The sequence below is a fragment of the Fukomys damarensis genome, unplaced genomic scaffold (genome assembly GCF_012274545.1).
Source record: "Fukomys damarensis isolate Sample0158 unplaced genomic scaffold, DMR_v1.0_HiC HiC_scaffold_6, whole genome shotgun sequence".
Taxonomy (NCBI): Eukaryota; Metazoa; Chordata; class Mammalia; order Rodentia; family Bathyergidae; genus Fukomys; species Fukomys damarensis.
The window spans coordinates 12,360,605-12,376,059 of NW_022900918.1; the positions used below are offsets into that span (position 1 = coordinate 12,360,605).

A 15,455-nucleotide genomic window follows, 5' to 3' on the forward strand; every position below is an offset into this window, starting at 1 on the left:
ATCCCAAACTTGAACTTACCTCTTCACCTGCTAGCCTTCCTAGTTTCTTGCTCCTTAATTGTTAAGGAATTTACTTTCACAAATATAATTCATACCCAATATAAAAGATAATGTCCTAGAATATGTACCTCATTCTTCATAAATGCACTAGTATTTCATTTCTAATTAAATACCATGCTTGTTTTATTAACTATTTAACCTAATATAAATTCAGAGTCTTAGGTAGCACTGATCTTTATTTTCTTCCTTTTTGTTATATTTTTTCTTGTCTATTTTTTCTCTGTATTTATGGCATTTAGATTTTCTTTGAGATATGTAGCAGTAGTTTGACTTTGTTTCATACTCTTTAAATCAATGTTGGAGTAGTACTTTTATTTTTATTTTAATGTAATACAATTAGATATTAAAGGAAACATAAAAATAATTTTTCATAACAAAAATACTTAATAACAGTGGTAACTGTACTGTGTATCATGCTTTTATAAGAATATATTTTCATCTGTTAATCTAGCTATATTTTTCTACAAATTTCAACAGCTAGCTTAATAAGATTAGCTTTAAAAAAAGAGCTGTGTAGAGCTGTGTAGGGCTGGGGATTTAGCTCATTGGTTCCATCACCTGCCTTACAAGCACAAGGTCCAAAGTTTGATCCCCTGTACCAAAAAACAAAAGAGCTGTGCCTATGTAGCTCTTGGAAGGAGAAAAAAGAGGGAGGAAGGTAGAAATGGAGGATGGGAGGGGAACATTAAACATTTAAACTTTCTGTGTAACTCTCCAGGGCCCCTCAGAACACTAATTCAAAACAACTGTTACAAAGAATCAAAAGAAAATGCTAATTATGTGTTCTTGCTCCCCAGAAAAAGTGTCAGCACGAGTGGTTTTGCAATACTTTCATCTTTTACAACTGCCAAGCCACATCAATCGTAACACTGTTTAGAGCCATACTACTTATAATTGATTGTTTTTTTCCATTTGTCATTTGTTTAAGCCATCCCCAATTATGCAGGAAATACACATTTAATGTTTCTTCTGGCTTGTAGTTCTGATGTCTCACTATTCAGGTAAGATACTTACTGATAAAATGAAATAGGGTTTAAGTGAGCCTCCTTAAGAACAAAGCCAAAGCTCAAAAGCCACACTGCTCCAAGTAACAGGAACTGAGGGGTATGCACAGCCAGCACCAGCGAGTGCCTTCATCACAGAGTACAGAAGGGAAAGATAGCAGGTCCCAGACCTTCTCCTGTGACACCTGTGTCCAAAACTCATTCTACAAGTATGGGGACAAAATGCAAAAACTAAATACTCAAAATAAAATGAAACCCATAACAGAGAATGAAAACAAGAAGGTTTTACACAGTTTTTCTTTTCATGAAAAGGATGCAGTGAAGATCAGCCAGCACCTGGAAGACAACTCCCTGGAGTCACGAGCAAAGTACGGGATCTGTCTCTCAAAATAGGAAAACATTAAAGACAGCCCAGAAACACAGCATGAATAAGACAAGGGCCGGACTATGAACTCCCCAATCTGTGGAGTGGCCAGTTAAGTAAACAGATTAAAAAGTAGGGACCTTAGTGGAAACTGAGAGGGACCTGTGAGCAAAGTGTAGGGAGGGCCCTGATGGAGGACAATGACAGGACTGGATTCCTTAGGAAAGGGAGTCAGAAAAGTCCTGAGGAAGATGAGACAAACCCGGCTGGTCCTGAATGACCCACAGGAGAAGTAAAGAGGAAGAGGGTCTGAGTTATGGCAGGGCAAGGCCACGCCGGTGCTACTGCTGATGAAGCAGTAGGAAAGTGAAGGGCAACAGAGGTCATTCCCCCTTGTTCAGTAACAGGTGGCCCCTGCAGGTTGACCAGCGCCCACGGCCAGCTTTAAAGAACAAACAGCAGTGTGCCTGGGATTTAGCTCAGTGGTTCCGGTGCCTGCGTCACAAACACAAGGACCCTAGTTTGATCCTCAGTACCAAAAAAAGAAACAAGTTTGTATGGCCAGAATGAACAGCAGTGAACTTTGCTTCTGGCCTCCTCAGACATGCAGTTTCCTCACTCCATCCAGCAATGCACCAGGGGCCTTCAGAGAGCTCCAACCACTCACTAAAGCCCTAGATACCAGGCTGAGGATGCAGCTCAATGGTAGAGTGCTTGCTTAGAATGCATGAGGCCCTGGGTTCAGTCTCCAGCACTGAAAAACAAACAAACAAAAACTCCCTGATTGTGCATGTGGCCTGTGCACTACTCTCAAACTTGCTGATTTCAGGAACAAACCAAAATAAAAGCACCACTGCAGCAATAATCAAACCAGGCTTTTGTTTTGGCCCAGAGAAGAGCTTGTGAAATGGAATAACATATATGAAGACACAGATATGAAAGGGCATGGCATGTGTTTTGCATGGGCGGAGTAACAGCACAAGAGGCTAGAGAATAATGAAGGCCACATGCTAGATAACACAGATGTTGTCCTTTAATAAGGAGGCACGAACAGGGCTCTGGAAGGAGAATTTGTGAGATATAAAACTCCAGCATAATACAGACAATAAGCAGATGGCAGATTAAACCAGTGGCAGGAACAGTAGTTAAGACACCAACCCGAGAATTCCAGAACCAGATGTTGACGAGGAGGAGGGGACAATGAGATGGATGAGAGACATTTCTCTCTTTAAATCAGTAGGATTTGACAAACAACAGGATGGACAAAGAATGCATTAAAGTTTCTAAGCTGGGAAGTTGAGTAAATGGTGTTGACAAAATTTTAAAATATGGGATCAGTGATAGGTTTTCAAAAAGCAGGACACTGTGGGATCCAGAACACAGCAGAAGGACCAGACTTACCAGAGAAGGAAGCGGCAAAGGAGTGATGTGGGAGCAGTAGGGACGGGTGGGGAGTGCAGCACGGGCAACAGAGTACCCCAGACTACCCCTTACCAAATCCTACCTGGCTGACGTTTCCCAGTGTTGTATCATTGATTTTGTTTTTCTTTCTTTCTTTCTCTGTCCTCCCTCTGGGTGTCCATCCACCTTCACTCCTTCCACTGTTATTATCTAGCAGTAACTTTCAAATCCCTATCTGAAGTCCCAAACTGAACCTATTCAGGAAGAGTCATCTGGATAGGTATGGTTAGTTACCTAGAGGGAAAATTCAACTCTCCAGAATACCAAACTACTGGGGACAGGAGTTCTATAATCCTTAGAGGAAAGGGTAGACCACCAGAGGGCACTAATCAAAAGTGCCTTTGTTCCCATCCATTCCCACTCCCTCCTAAGCCAAGAGTCCTGGAGGGGAATGTCAAAAGTGAGAGTTAATTTTCTCATATTTTTCCCTTATTACCTTTCCCCTACCCTTCCCACTTATAATGGAAAAAAATGAAAAAAAGAAAAAAATGGAAAGTGTTTGTAAATGGGGAGGGGAAGAGGGGGTGAAGGGAGGGCAGGGACAATGGGAAAAATGAGAACCAAGACCACCTGTCATGGAAGTGTACAAGATCCCAATAATGAATGTAAATGTACTGTATACCTAAAATGTACCAATAAACTCAATAAAAGAAAAGAAACAGACTCTCAAAAAAAAGAAAGTGAGAGTTAAGCAGGAGGTGAGTGACACATACCAAGGAGACAAGGACAATGCTCTCTCCCGGCTTGTGTGTATATATCTAAATTGGATGTGTTTTCCTATGGGAAATGTTGGCAAGAGGGTTATGTGGCTAAGAAAATAGTTTTCTGTAAATTCTTCAAACAATGGTAATGTGTATATCTGAAGGTTTTAATTAAAATGGTTGACGGGAGAGGACAGATAAAAGTAAAAACTTTGAAGAAAAAAGAAATTAACACAATTACTAGTCAAATGTATTTCTAAATCTGTCTTATGTATTTCTTCTCAAACTCCATTTGCTCCTATAATAGAAGACAGGAGCAGGAAATAATGGAAAGAACTGACTTTTAAATGTCAAAGGAAGGAAATGAAGTTTCAAGGTAAGACCACAAAGAATAAAAGATTCTAAAATTAAGTATAAGGACTAATGAAATAAAGAAAAAATAGTTCTTTATTCTCCTAAAATACTTGTTATAGCAATTAAGACAATAAGAGGTTAATGGACTTTCTTAGTTGCTTATTTGAGCAAGGAGAAAAGTTACACCTTTTTTTTCTATTAGTCTTTTCCTACCTTTTAAAAATATTCATGGTAACCTCACTGGGTTCGTTAATTCTGACATAGTCTAGGTTTAAAACTTGCCGTGACAAACTGTTTTTATTTTTCTACTTTTGCACAGCCTTGAGAGGTAAAAACATATTTCTAGATGCCCCTTTTTCCCCCCTGTGAAACTTGGGTTCACACAGATGTGTGGGCAGCAGTGTGCAGACAACAAAAGCACCACTTACCAGGGATTCACTGGCACACTGGAACACATAACAAACGTACTGGCTCAGACCAGGATCAGGAGACTCCCGACAGATGAAGCCAAAGTGATCAACATGCTTTATACCCTGGGTTAGAAGAAAGAAGGGAATATATCCATCCAACAATATGAGAAATCAACATCAATTCTACACTTTCCCAGCTCTATGTATTTCTTCTTCACAGCAATGTGATAGGGGACATAATGTCATAGCGAACTTACAGGACAGCCTGTTGGTATGTAAGATAAAGACTGAAACCAACTCAGATTGTTTTGTTGCTGATAAATACCCTGGGACTCAGGGCCACAAGAGAAAAAATAGTGATGGCATGATCCACTGTGTCTTGTAAGAAAACCACTACTCCACATTTGTAAGTAACTGAGTTTTCAATTTATTGTCTTCTTAGAATACCAGTGAGATGATTTATCTCAAACCCTGTTCTTGTCTATAGGTAGCTAAGGAGCTGAAAAAATTACAACCTAGAATATCTGAATTAAATGCCATGCAATTCCCTAAAGTTGCATACAACAATAGACTATTTGTCTATTCTATTTATAGACACTTAAAAAGCCACACTATTGAAAGATTGGTATGTGCAAAAGTATGACTGCAAGTGACAATTATCCACATTCACAAATCATTGTACTTCCTGAACTCAGGCTAAATAATTTCAGGTATATTTAATAAAAAAATTCATCCCGTGTGATTTTCATTTAGTCTGAATACATACATACCAATAAATACACTGTATTATTATAATAGTCAGTACAGTGAATATTTTGAAAAGTCGGGTAAGTAAAAAAATTTAAAGATGCCCTATAATCACCAAAATTTAGGTGAAAAGAGACTCTCAAATCACGTTTATGTTTAAATCTTGGTTCAATAAATCTGCTAGGTATGATAAACTGTGCTAAATTGCTAATAATTATCTTTGAGTCTCCATTACAAAATAGCAGTAATGGAACCTGCTGTGCAGGATGTAAGATTTAGAACTAACAAATACCTATATGAAAGTTCCTGAAATGTTTTATAAATGGTAACCATTCATCTTGTCATAACACTCTCAATCTATGTAGTGGATATGGAAAAAGGAAATCAACTCTGGAAGAAGTAAGGAGGAATAAGTCTTTAATTCATAAATTAAAAATAAGCTCGATCTGGTACAATCAATTAGTGACTAATGAGTATTTTTTTACTAGTTTAGTAATAAATGGGAAAAATGCAGAGGACTTTGTCAGCTCAGCAAGTCTTCCAGGTGGGAGCAATGTTTCTAAGAAAGAAAGCCACTCTCTGCTCTCCATCCTTGCCAGGAAAGCAGTCCTACTGATTTTGAAGAAAGAAACATTTGTAGTTGTACAGTATTGCAAAGCACGCCTGTTCCTGAATACAGCCACACTGTGCTGTGTATCAGCCCACCTTTCTGTGGAAAGAAGTAACAGGAGCAGAGCCACTGAGTGAGAGAGGGGCCCCAGGCTCACTTGATCAGTGCTCTGCTGGGAGGTCTTTCCACCAATTTCTTTCCTGCTTTCACTTAATATCTGAACCAGAACATCAAAATGTAAAGTGTTAAATAAATAAATAAATAATAAAAATTAAAAGGAAAAACAAACGTCCTATTTGAACTTCCAGTTTTATGCTTGGGTTTGGCCGCGTCTTCCTTTTTTCTTTGTGGTGTTCAATGGCATTGCCTGTTTTCTTACTGGGAGGTATGGGGAATGTAGGGGCAGGAAGTACTGCATTTTAAGGACGTCTCTTGGTGCCGGGGGGGCAGGATTTGATTTATACATCACTTTCTTTCCAGTGCATGGCACAAAGCCCCATAAGCAGAATAGGCCCATTCACTGAGCACCTAAGGTTTAAATTCCATGTCAGCACAGCTGGTTTTAATGCATGTCCTCATAGAGCTTATAATCTTACAGAGACCCTCAGTAAACACGTAATTAGAAGAATGATTAATACATACTTTTTCAGGTAAATAATCTGTCTACCAAATTTATATCATTTAAGTAGGACTTTAGAAATTTACAATACAGTCCTCCCGTATTCAGATGTAGCCACTGATTTACCCGAGAATGCTTATGTATACATAATTTTGTCTCTACATAATTGAAACAAAACATCAAAGCAAAATATTAGAAATGAAACTCTATCAACTGAGAATGACTTAAAAATACAAAAGATATTTAAAAGTTCTTATCATCTTTGAAGGGAAAAATGTCTGACTATTATACCTATTGCAATGCTAACTCCAAAATATGAGAGGAAAAAGAGGAAGAGAGGGGAAGGGAGGGAAGTAAAGAGAGGAAAGAAGAGTGGAGAGGAGAGAGGAGGGGAGAAGAGGAGAAGGGACAGGAGGACAGCAGTTAATAAGTAGTTACAATTTTTCAACATTAAAAGGTAGGTGAAGACCTCAGCAAGGTCTACCTGCTTCAAGGTAGAGAAAGTCATTAGGCCAAGAAAAAAAATTAATTCTCAATTCCAGGAACCTCCTCAGAGATATCTTTGCATACATTCTGACATTTAGATTTAGACATCTCCTCTATCCTGGCTACTTCAAAATTTCTTGCTTTGTTTACAATATATTTAGGCAGCTCTAACTTTTGGGTAGATATTCTAAAATATCACTATGGCCCTCCGACATTAGTTTATATCTAACCTTGTAAATTTACACACATTCACCGCACCAGTTATTTTTAAAGCACTTAAACACAGAGTATGTAAGTTAAAAGAACAAAAGTATTAAAGCATTATTTTCAAAATGTGGCATGTATATTAATAGACGCTCAGACACGAGTTCTCCTTTTACTACCTGCTCGGGCATAAAGAGCAAATGTGACTCAGTTACTACCCAAGATTATGAGGAACACTAACTGTGAGGTATTTTCCAAAGAATTCTCTACCACAGAAATTCCGCCTGATGAAGAAGTGTCACTGCAAAGGGAAGGGGCTGACCGAAACTGAGGCAGACTCTCAGGGGAGATGCAGAGGGGCTTGGACAGGATTTTGTTACTGTTGTACACACAAACACGTGAACAAATTTTAATTTACAAACCAATTCTCTTTAATAAAAATAGAATTGTAGAAATAGTAACACTTGCAGGGGTTTACACCCTATTGTTTTGTGGTGAATTGAGGAACCCCGCTGTTTTGTGGTCAATTGGTCCTTCAAAGACTACAATATAACTCGATACATACCTGAGAACAGGATGAGATATCTTTAAAATTCTTTTCTAGCACAACCGATTTAGTGTCTGGACTGATAAGATTAATCTCAAATCGTCCGACCTTAAAAATAAAAGTATGTCAATTAATTTCAACTTATTAGGACCTAACATTTTACTTCATAATTATATATTCAACTAGTAATATCTCACTTCACAATCAATAATATTTACAATACTCCATAATACTCAACTAATAAAATACCCAATAATTAAATACCTAAATGCCATATTTTAAATAGACCTATTTCACATGTGCTCCAACACCCAGTCCAACAGAAAATGGTAACTTCAAATATCAGCTGTCTCAAAACATTTCTTGCCTTTTTTCAAAAAAATCACAAAAATTAAATTGGTCTTAAATTGTATGATACAAAAAAGATATTTTTCTCAAAATAAAAATGATTTCAAAAAAGTAGGCAACCTATCCTCACTTCATGATTTCCAAAAATAACATTTATTTATGTTAAAAACATATTTTCTCCCAAATGGTCCATTAATAGCAGCGACTATATATAACAAGCTAAGGGAAAAAAAATCTAATAACTCAAAGAAGAGAAAAAATTCTTCATCACAGAAAAGACCCGAGACATTTTAATTACATGCCTAGTGTTAAACACAAAACAAAACACTAACAAAAGAACATGAACTTCTGACAAAGCAAATATACACTGGGACTGTTTACCAAGATACTGTATGTTGTGGAATTTCCTTCTCAGGGGTTCTTTAAAACAGGATAAAAAGGTCAGTGGTTCGCTTTTTTCAAGAAAACTCATATGTTACTAGCTGAAGACTGATGACTCTCCACAGGACCTGGCTATGAATTAAGATCTTTAAGTAGAACTTGAAGTTTTCTATACACTGTTATGTCATTTTAAAAATTAATTTTAGAATCAAGAATTATCTTTTATGCCCATAACTGTATACCTTACATCAAATTATTCAATAAATGACCCAGTAAATTAAAAAAAAACAGAGGTATACCTTTAACCTTCCCTCTTACGTGCCACGGTAAATTGGCGTATTCCCGTCTGAAATACATCTATGAAAAGTCTCTGGAATTTCCCTTTTTCTCTCTAAAACAATCCTCTTTTTTTTTTTCTCTCTCTCTCCATGCCAAATTACACTCTCTTAGATTCACATCTCTACATTCTTTCTAAGAGAGGCTTTCTACAATTATTTTTTTAAAGGTATTTATTTAAGAATCGGATCAAGGTAAATGCTGATGTCAGATACCAAAAGTATCCGTCACACACTTAACCACAGATATTACGGGTAATCTTCTGTTCTTAGTGCTTCCATCAACTTTCTATTTTGCTCCTCTAATTGCTTTGTCCTGCTCCACCGGCCTTGACCTTATCTGTTTTGGAAGGGAAAACACATGAAAGCTGGGTTTTGGGGTTATGGCTACATTTTGGGCTCTGGGGTGATCAGGTGGAGGATTAAGGACCCGCCCCCTCCCCGCATTGCTCTGGTCTCACAGCTCGAGGTTTGCAGGGGGCAGGCTCGGAGCCCCAGCCCGCACCTGAAAGAGCATCGTTCTGTTCTTCTCCGAATCCGAGGGCTGCACGTGACTCGGAGCACTCGCGTGTCTGCGTCGCGGCTGTGGCTTCTGGCTGTTCTCCTGAACTTTCCTTTGCAGGACCCCGGTGACACTGCTGCACCGGGACCGGAACTCCTGCTGCTCATCAAAGCCGCAATCTTCCAAAATCCGCTCAGGGAGGCAAACCCGGGCGCTGGCTGGCGCGGGTTGGCTGGCCAGGGCCGGCAGGGTAGAGTGGCTGTCCTCTGCCTCGTCCTCCTCCTCCTCCTCCTCGGGCAGGCTGTCCCGGGGGGAACCTAGAGCCTCGCCCTCCAAGATCAGCTCCTCCCCGGGGTCCGCTGCCCGCTCTCCCTGGAGCCGCAAGCGCTGCTGTTCGTGCAGGCTAAACTTCTCCATACAGTCATCGATGAGGCTGGACGGGGCCACCTTGTGGGCCACTGTCACCTTCCCGCAGTACAAGACTTCAAACTTCTGAGAGTTGTAAAAGGCGTCCTCATTGTCTTTGCTGGGTTTGGCACCCTCTTTCATAGCAGCTTTAGATAACTGCCTTATACTGCTGATTACATCAGGAACCTGGGGGAAGAAACGACAATCCTGTTTTACTGGAACATTTTGAGATAATTTACCTGTAGCGAGACTTATTATTAGTACATGGAATGGGTTTTCATCCTAAATCACAAAGTACAAGAAGGAGTAAATCCTACACAAGATAGAATGTAAATTTAAATTACACCATGTGGGCTGGGGATTTGGCTCAGTGGTTCTGCTGCCTTCCTCACAAGTGCTAAGGGCCAGAGTTCGATCCCCAGTACCAAAAAATGAATTAAATTAAATTACACCATGTGACATAAATGATTTCAGGTAAAACTACAATGTAGCAAGGTTTATTAAAATTGAAGTTTAATAGATGCATTATACTTTCAAATTTTGAATGTATTAGTTTCACAAAAAAGCCATGAAACTATACAGGTCACTGCCAACAGTTCTTAATAAAGCAGAATACATCTTTTAATTATTTTTTAAGTTTTTACGAGCCTCATTTGAAGGGACCCAAATTTCCAACAATAAAGATAAAATTAACTTATTAGATAGAGGTTAAAACCGGAACACTCATCTGAATCAGCAAAATGGAAAATACACACTGAAGCCATGCAACCAAATACCACACCACAGAGATGCCAATGGTTGACATCAAAAAGACCACAGGCCCAAGGAGGCAGTGCAGTCCGGACTCTCACAGGTGAGTGCAGAAAAGTAAATGACACGGCACGGTAGAAAGCAGTTTCTTAGACCTTAAGCACAGACCTGAAGTAGAATAAAAGAAATAAAGATAGATAAAAGGGAAAAAAGGAAGCTCAATTTTTATCTTCCTTATTAAGGAAGTTTTGCTTATTAAAACTCTGGGTCAGATCCCTGCTCAGCCCTGATCTTAGGAATTGTTAAACTGTTCAGGAAAAACTAGCAAAACAAGGTTTTATTCGCCGCCTGCCTCAGAAGCGAAAGGACTGGAGTTTGATCCCCGGTACCAAAAAAAAAAAAAAAAACAAAAAACAAGGTTTTATTAAACCTAAAGTCACCTAATCTATCTAATATCTAGTCCCCCTTCAAGATTGAGGACACCAAAATGAAAGTAACTAAAGTACTTTTCAAGCTTTACAGCAACATCTGATTACCAGTGTTTACAGTGAGGCCTAGAGATCAACAGTCAATCCTAAACTTGTGATCACCTTCATTACAGGAAAAGCAGAACCTCAGAGACCACCTCAGGATAAGATCACCCTCTGAGCCAGAACAATTGTCTAAGGAGAACACAACTGCATAAACCGTCTCTGGAGTTTCAAAACCAGCACTGGGATAACGACCTGCACACACTCTGGTTTACCTCAGCTACTCCATAAAAGCTGGCCTCCTGTTTTTGAGAGTGGCCCATCTGAACCCATCATCAGAGTGAGCCCCCTCCAGGCAATCTAACTGGAGTCTTTTTTCCTATTATCTCTTACTTCCTAATCTGCCTAATCAACGTGCCTATGCCTCACACTGACTCGTCCTAAAGCCCTTTATCTGTAACGTTTGTCAGTAACCTTTCAGCAGACTGAACTAAGATCATCACCACTCTTTAGGGGACCCCCTAGGGCAGGTCCCATGACACACCTCCCTCATGACCCACCAAAAGAGTAGAAAACATATCCACAGAAGAGCTTATACGCAAAATATCACCGCAGCTTTGATCACAATGCCAAAACACTGGAAAGAATTCAAATGCCTATCGCATGAACAGGAAAAAAAAATATGGTTCACACATACAATGGGATTACACTTATCTTTCCCATGGTTTACTCCATAGCCTTTTAATTGGTTTTCCACCCACTTCAACCTACTCTTCAAAGCCAAAATGATCCTTTTAAATGGCGGCATTTAAGGAACAAAATAATACCACTTTAAAATATACTACTCTGATATATTGGTTACTGTGAGCTAAAGGCACTAAGTAACCATTGATGCAGACAGGCACTCTGACCTTCCTTTGCTTCCTGAAAGCAACAGACAACTCCGGAGTGAAAGATGTCCTCCCAGAACCACATGGAAGTCATGCTTATCACCAAATATGGGACGCAAGGCCAAGAGAAACCTAACAAACCAACTATGTTAAACTAGTCCTACTTTCTTGGTCACTTTTCCACCATTATCTGCCTCAATCAAAAACCTTAGTCTTGTCATGTTTTCCTAATTTTACTACTCTTTCTGCTTCTTTGGACCTTCATGTTTCTTGAGAGAGCCCATGTACACATAAAAATTACTAAATAAAATCTGGATACCTTTCACCTTGACTCTATCTCATGTCAGCCACTGCTGGAGACCCTAGGGAGGATACAGAACACATTACTCACAGTAGCTTCCTCCAACAGCTCTCTATTTGATGAAGAGTAAAAGACAAGATCTTATCACAGATGATATACATAGAGATTAAATCTGCACTGTGGTTACATATCTTTCCTAGGACTTTAAATGGTCAACCTGGACTTTCATCTTTTCATCCTCACTTCATCTCCTCTGACCTATATCTCCTTCTACATTTCTTTCCTGCCAACTCCACTCCAGCAATACTGCCTCCTTACTAGTCCTTTACCCTACTTGAAGATCTCTAACCTCCAGCCTCCAGCCCTAGTTATTCACCAGGCTCACTCCTTTGCCTCATCTTAAAGCCATGTCACCTTATGAGACAGCACCCCCAGGTGTCTTCCAGGCCAATTTACATCCTAATACACACAGCAACCATTCCTCTAGATTTTTCCCTGAGCTTTTTGCTCCCCATACTGCTTACACCTTTAACATTGTATATGGCTTATTTATTCTGAAAAGTAAAATATATATGCCAGGCACACTGGTATGCCTATAATCCCAGCACTAAGGAAAGCTGAGGCAAAACAATCACAAGTTTGATTAGGTAGGCTGTCTTGAAATAAAAAATGAAAAGGGTTGGACATGTACTTAGGTGGAAGAGTGCCCCTGGGTTCAGTCCTCAGTACTGAAAAATTAAAAATACATGTTTTAAATGGATGGTGATTTCTGTCCTTTTTCTTCTGCTATTTTTACTTATTGCATCACAAAAACCAAACATAATTCCCCGTGCATCATACATTTTCAATATTTGTATTAACCTCAAAAAACTTTCTCAGGACAGTAGCCCGGCTGCCACTCACCACCCTCATAGGCCAGCCCCTCGACCCAGCACAACAGAAGAGCCCAGCCACACAGGCAACAATACAGGGCATACTGCCCACACATGCCTGCACAAGACAAAGAGGGCCTCTCTGAGATTCCTAGATTAAAATTGAAGCCAACTGAAAAAGTGAAGAAAATCTTCCATAAAGGCACACCACACCACCATAGTTGGTAAGTTGGAGGGACCAGCACCTCACATCGGAGCCTGATCTAACTTCAGGGGAAAGACAGCTAGAACCTGTGGTAGAACCGTTCAGAGTTCAACCCAACAGGAGGACAAGATCTCAAACTGGTCCTTGCAGCCAAAAATCAGCCTGAACCTCAAGGGCCAGCTGCTGGCTTGCTGAGTGAGACTAATTAGCTTAGACCTGGACACTCCTGCCCACACTGTCTATTGTGTCAACAGAGGCATACCCTGAAGGAGGCCCTCTTTTTCTAATTTTATTTTTTATTTTCAAAGTAATATTTTTCACTTATCTTTAATCATTTAAAAATATTTTTTATCTTTTCTCTAATTTTTTCATCTTTTTACCCTCTCTCTCTCTCTCTCTCTCTCTCTCTCTCTCTCCTACCTTGATCTCCATTACTCGCCCTTTTTGATTCTGTTCCTATCCTAATTTGAATTTATCTTCTTTCTATTCCCTTTCTTCTCCTTTTCCTTCTCTCAATTGACATTAGTTTTATAAGAAAGTGATGACAGTCTCTAGCCTCCCTATTGCTGTTAGTTTGTTCTGTTCTTGGGATTATTTTGTTCTGTCTTATCTTCTCTTCACAGCTCCCTAGAGTTCGTGTGATCTTCTTGTGCCCTCTGACTTCACTTCTAACTTTTCTCTATCCTATCTATCCCTCCCTCCCCAACTCCTTCTAAATCCCCATCCTGAAGGGTAAAGTTGCTACATTGAAGAGTTTATTCACTATAGACATATTTTGGGCTGTTCTTGATTTTTATTTCATTCACATGGTTAAAGGTGATAGATTAATATCTACCACAAATTGTTATTTTTCAAACTGTTCTTGATGCTATTGTGTTGCTGATTGTATCACTTGGACTAAGGTGCTGTGATTGATCTAATTAGTTGTCCTCTCTGGTACAATGAAGGAGTTTGCCAAAGAGACATTAGAGACTCAAAACCTAAAGACCAGCTATACTGGCAACACTGAAGTATTAACCCAGTAATTAAACCAAGGATAGTACCAACAACAAAAATAGAAATGAGGAGGCATTTAAACAAGACACAAACACAAACTTCCACACCACAAAAGGTAAACTCTTAGGGAAAAGAGGCAGAAAAATCTGACAGTCAACCAGTTGGACACCCTTAACCAATAGCACAGAAAACAACAAAATATAAATGAGGCTCGAGAAAGATTCAAAACAGAAATAATTTCCCAGATAACCACAGAGATGTTGAGAAGAATGAAAGACATGATTAGAGACTCTAGAACAGAAACAGATAAAAACATAGATGAGCTCAGGACCATGATGGAAACCATGTATGCCCAGCATAGGAAGAAATGGAAATCTTGAATGCCCAACCTAGGAAAGAAATGGAATCCATAAAACAGATTCAAACAGATATCCAGGAGACTAATAACTCTATAGAAAGCATTCGCAGCAAAATGAACGAATGTGAAGATAGAATTTCAGATAAAAAAGATAGGACTGTGGTCAGTGACCATGAAAAGAGAGATCTCTTAAAAACAGTAAGGGGCCATGAGAAATCAATCTAACAACTCTTATATGATGCCAATAACAGTAATATAAGACTGATAGGAATCCGTGAAGTAGCAGGAGCAAGTATAAATTACATAATAAAACTGTTCACAGAATTAATAACCGAAAACTTCCCAGAGGGGAAGAATTTCATACACAGACAAGTAAGGCATATAGGATTCCAAATAGCCATGATAAAAAAATCTACACCTAGACATATACTAATCAAGATCCTGGAAACCCAAGAGAGAAACAAAATACTACAAGCAGTAAGAGAAAAGAAACAAATCATACACAAAGGAAAGCCCATCAGAATCACAGCAGACTTTTCAATGTAAACCCTCAAATCAAGGAGAACCTGGAGTGAGGTATTTCAAGTCCTAAAAGAAAACAACTGCCAACCTAGATTGATGTATCCTGCAAAACTATCTTTCAACATTGATGTGGAAATAAGATACTTTCACAACAAAGAACACCTGACAAATTTCATGAACACCAAACTGGCACTCCAAACAATACTAAACAACATCGTGAAAAAAGAAAATGAAGACCACAACTCCATAAGGGCCCACAGAGCAAATATGCCAGGCAAGGCATGAAATTAAGTGAAGAAACAGAAAAATTAAAAAAAAATAATAAAAGAACTAAAATAAATAAAATATAAAATAAAAGAACCAACAACAGGAAAATAACATAATAATGAAAAGCCAATATGTAACAGTTATAACCATCAATGTTAATGGCCTCAATTCACCTATCAAAAGAAATAGGCTGGCAGAATGGATTAAAAAGCAAAATCTAACAATATGCTCTATAAAAGAAACCCAATTAAGCCACAAATTCACAGACTGAGAGTAAAGGGAT

At 38.9% G+C, this 15,455-nt stretch overlaps 1 protein-coding gene across 1 annotated transcript in view; it reads right to left on the minus strand.

The window, feature by feature from the left end:
- The window catches only part of Tbc1d4 (TBC1 domain family member 4), a 205,130-nt gene that overhangs the window by 70,323 nt on the left and 119,352 nt on the right, over positions 1–15,455 (minus strand). The window contains 3 exon segments of the mRNA XM_033760923.1: positions 4,373–4,477; positions 7,586–7,675; positions 9,137–9,727. Coding sequence (XP_033616814.1) covers positions 4,373–4,477; positions 7,586–7,675; positions 9,137–9,727 — 786 coding nt within the window.